The sequence below is a fragment of the Chiloscyllium plagiosum genome, unplaced genomic scaffold (genome assembly GCF_004010195.1).
Source record: "Chiloscyllium plagiosum isolate BGI_BamShark_2017 unplaced genomic scaffold, ASM401019v2 scaf_76971, whole genome shotgun sequence".
Lineage (NCBI taxonomy): Eukaryota > Metazoa > Chordata > Chondrichthyes > Orectolobiformes > Hemiscylliidae > Chiloscyllium > Chiloscyllium plagiosum.
This window is the reverse complement of record NW_025184856.1, coordinates 1-2764: the sequence shown is the minus strand read 5'-3', so window position 1 is coordinate 2764 and position 2764 is coordinate 1. Positions and strand designations below refer to the sequence as shown.

Genomic DNA, 2764 nt, shown 5'->3' with positions numbered 1-2764 from the left:
CCAACCATCATGTAAAAGCTAAAAAATAGAGAGGCCAGTTATCTTTCAGTTCATTCTGTCAGACCTAAAGTTAGAATCCTTAATTGCAATCCACATCACTGTTGGGATTGGTCATGGGAGGAAATATCAAACAGCACTGATGAAGGACAACCTGTGATTGCAGAGAGAGATTTCTAGAAACAATTTGACAAGGTGTCAGTGACAGCAGGCAGCTCGTGGTGTTGGGACAACATTAACCAAGATAAATGTTTGCTCAGCTGACCATCAGGTTGAAACAGTAGGGCTTTCAGTCAGTGGAGGGAAGATAGATTTGATCTGAGGATCATGGAAGACTTCACAAAGTGGGTGCTGCAGAGATGTTGCTTGAGTTTCCCTAAAATAGGGGAGTAATGAGGTGTTTTCTATTGAAGGTGGGGAAAGAGGTCTAGTCGTCAGTCAATCTTACAATCCTCTTCCAAAGAGGAAAGGCCTTGGCAACATTAAGGCACATTCTTAACTAAGGACAAGTCCAAGATCATGAAGGAAGATCAAACAACAAATGGAATTCAAATGAGCCATGATTGGAAGAAAAGGCACAAGTATTGGCACTATGTACATACAAATGTTATACATACATTCTTACAGTATATAGTCTCAGTAAAATGTAGTCTTCACTCCACAGTTCAAATCCAGACTTGCCATTGAGTCCTTACCCATCCACCAGGAGACTCCACTGCACCTCATGGTCAGGGGCTGGCACAGGGGTTGCCCAGCAGTCACGCAATCTCAGGACTATCATTGGGTCAGTGCGATCCTTCACACGAACCTCAACAAACACCGACTCCTGAAGGATTCTCTGAATGGGGTAGTCACTGTCCCTGTACCACCAGCTGTAGCTGCCATCTAACAGACAAAAATAAAAGAAGGAGAACAAACCAAAACAGTCACTCCCCTGAAGGGATACAATTCCCAGTGCTCCTATTACCAGGGCAGCACTACCTGTTGCTATTCGCAGCTCCAGCTTCAGGATCCCATCTTCAGAAGCAGCTAGTGGTGGAGGCAGGGTGTAAACTGAGACATTGATTTGTAAGCCTGCCTCAAGCTCCCCCTTGTACTTGCACTGGATGTGCAGGCTATCGAGAGACAGAAATAGGCGGTGGAGTTGCAGTCAGTAACACTTCCCTCTCCATACCAACAAATCCCACTGCCCTCACCTGAAGGTGCTGTCCCGGGTTATTGAGCCCAGTGGCCCCGTCTGAATCATCCTCTTCCCCAAGACATCCATTTCATACACAAAGCTCCCATTCTCCTCCTGCAAGGGAAGACACTATTTAATATGGAGCTTGTCCATTCAAAGGGACAGAATGCTGGAGCCTCCAATACTCACCCGCTGGGTCGAGCCACAAGAGGTAATTGGGAAGCGGAAGGCTACAAGTTCTGCTGTGATGAGCTTAAGGAAGGGGGTTCAGACATTGGAAAAGATGCTCAGGTGAACTAAACAAGGAACATCACTTACCATTCTCATTAAGCAGCTGCTTAGACTGGCTGTTCTCAACTTCCAGGAGAACAACTGGACCAGGAGCACTTACCAAGGTCCCCTCATGGAGGAGAGCACTCCTGCGTGTCCCTGTTGGAGAGGGACAGGAGATGGTTAGAATCCATGTTGACACTACAGCCAGGATGCTCTATCCTTGGTAATTGCATATAGGGGATGTTCAGATCATGAATGAGGGGTGGGTCTCAGCTTAATGAGAGCATCAAGGAACTCACTTGGACCACATCTGGTTGTGCAGTCATCCTGAGTAGAGGGAGAGCAAACCTCAGCACTGCAGTGCAAGTAAACCTAGAAAGAAGGAGAGACTTTAGGGGAGCTTCCCATAGATCAACAGCCCAGGTTATAGTACAGAGACCCCACAAGGATTTCATGAGCTTGGCTTCATTCCTTCCATTTGGTTACCTGTCCAGAAAGGGGCTGCTCAGACACTCCATCCAAGAAAACAAACGTCTTCACTTCAAACCGCTTGTGATGGGTTGGGAACTGCAGGCCAGAAGAGACACCTACTGGGTGTAGGAGGGTCAGATAGTCATCACCTTCATAGGGACACCTGAAACAGAAGGACGTCAGGTGACCAAGAGCTGTAAACTAAATCAGGAATAGATTGCAAATAAAATCAGGTAGTAATTGGAATGTGCAACTGCCAGGAAGGAGGGTGCCAAGAGGGGGCAAACATATCAAGAGTCCATCTTGCACCAGGATGTAACAGATCTGGTCTAATGGACTTTGTTGTGGAGACTTGCAAAAAGTTTCAGACAATCCAACCATAATGTAAAAGCTAAAAATAGAGAGGCCAGTTATCTTTCAGTTCATTCTGTCAGACCTAAAATTAGAATCCTTAATTGCAATCCACATCACTGTTGGGATTGGTCATTGGAGGAAATATCAAACAGCACTGATGAAGGACAACCTGTGATTGTGGAGAGAGATTTCTAGAAACAATTTGACAAGGTGTCAGTGACAGCAGGCAGCTCGTGGTGTTGGGACAACATTAACCAAGATAAATGTTTGCTCACCTGACCATCAGGTTGAAACAGTAGGGCTTTCAGTCAGTGGAGGGAAGATAGATTTGATCTGAGAATCATGGAAGACTTCACAAAGTGGGTGCTGCAGAGATGTTGCTTGAGTTTCCCTAAAATAGGGGAGTAATGAGGTGTTTTCTATTGAAGGTGGGGCAGGAGGTCTCGTCGTCAGTCGATCTTACAATCCTCTTCCAAAGAGGAAAGGCCT

The 2764-nt window shown here is 46.0% G+C and overlaps 1 protein-coding gene and 1 long non-coding RNA gene across 2 annotated transcripts; both read right to left on the bottom strand.

Annotated features, from left to right (window-relative positions):
* Window positions 1-668: 668 nt before the first annotated feature.
* On the bottom strand, window positions 669-1433 carry LOC122545533 (zona pellucida sperm-binding protein 1-like). The gene is made up of 4 exons (XM_043684518.1): window positions 1367-1433; window positions 1194-1291; window positions 979-1112; window positions 669-882 (listed from the first exon to the last, which is right to left on the bottom strand). Exons 2-4 carry the CDS (start codon window positions 1262-1264, stop codon window positions 689-691), a joined length of 399 nt encoding a protein of 132 aa, XP_043540453.1. The 5' UTR covers window positions 1265-1291; window positions 1367-1433; the 3' UTR covers window positions 669-688.
* Window positions 1434-1457: 24 nt separating this feature from the next.
* Window positions 1458-2116, bottom strand: LOC122545534. Its single transcript, XR_006310555.1, has 3 exons — window positions 1937-2116; window positions 1750-1822; window positions 1458-1606 (listed from the first exon to the last, which is right to left on the bottom strand). It is a non-coding gene; the product is annotated as an uncharacterized LOC122545534 (long non-coding RNA).
* Window positions 2117-2764: the final 648 nt, after the last annotated feature.

Bases quoted from the DNA above. Each gene is read 5' to 3' on its own strand.
- LOC122545533 (XM_043684518.1), bottom strand. From the start codon at position 1,264: ATGGATGTCTTGGGGAAGAGGATGATTCAGACGGGGCCACTGGGCTCA. The intron at 1,113-1,193 runs GTGAGGGCAGTG...GTCTCTCGATAG, and splicing joins ACCCGGGACAGCACCTTCAG to CCTGCACATCCAGTGCAAGT. The intron at 883-978 runs GTAGTGCTGCCC...TTTGTCTGTTAG, and splicing joins GGAGCTGCGAATAGCAACAG to ATGGCAGCTACAGCTGGTGG.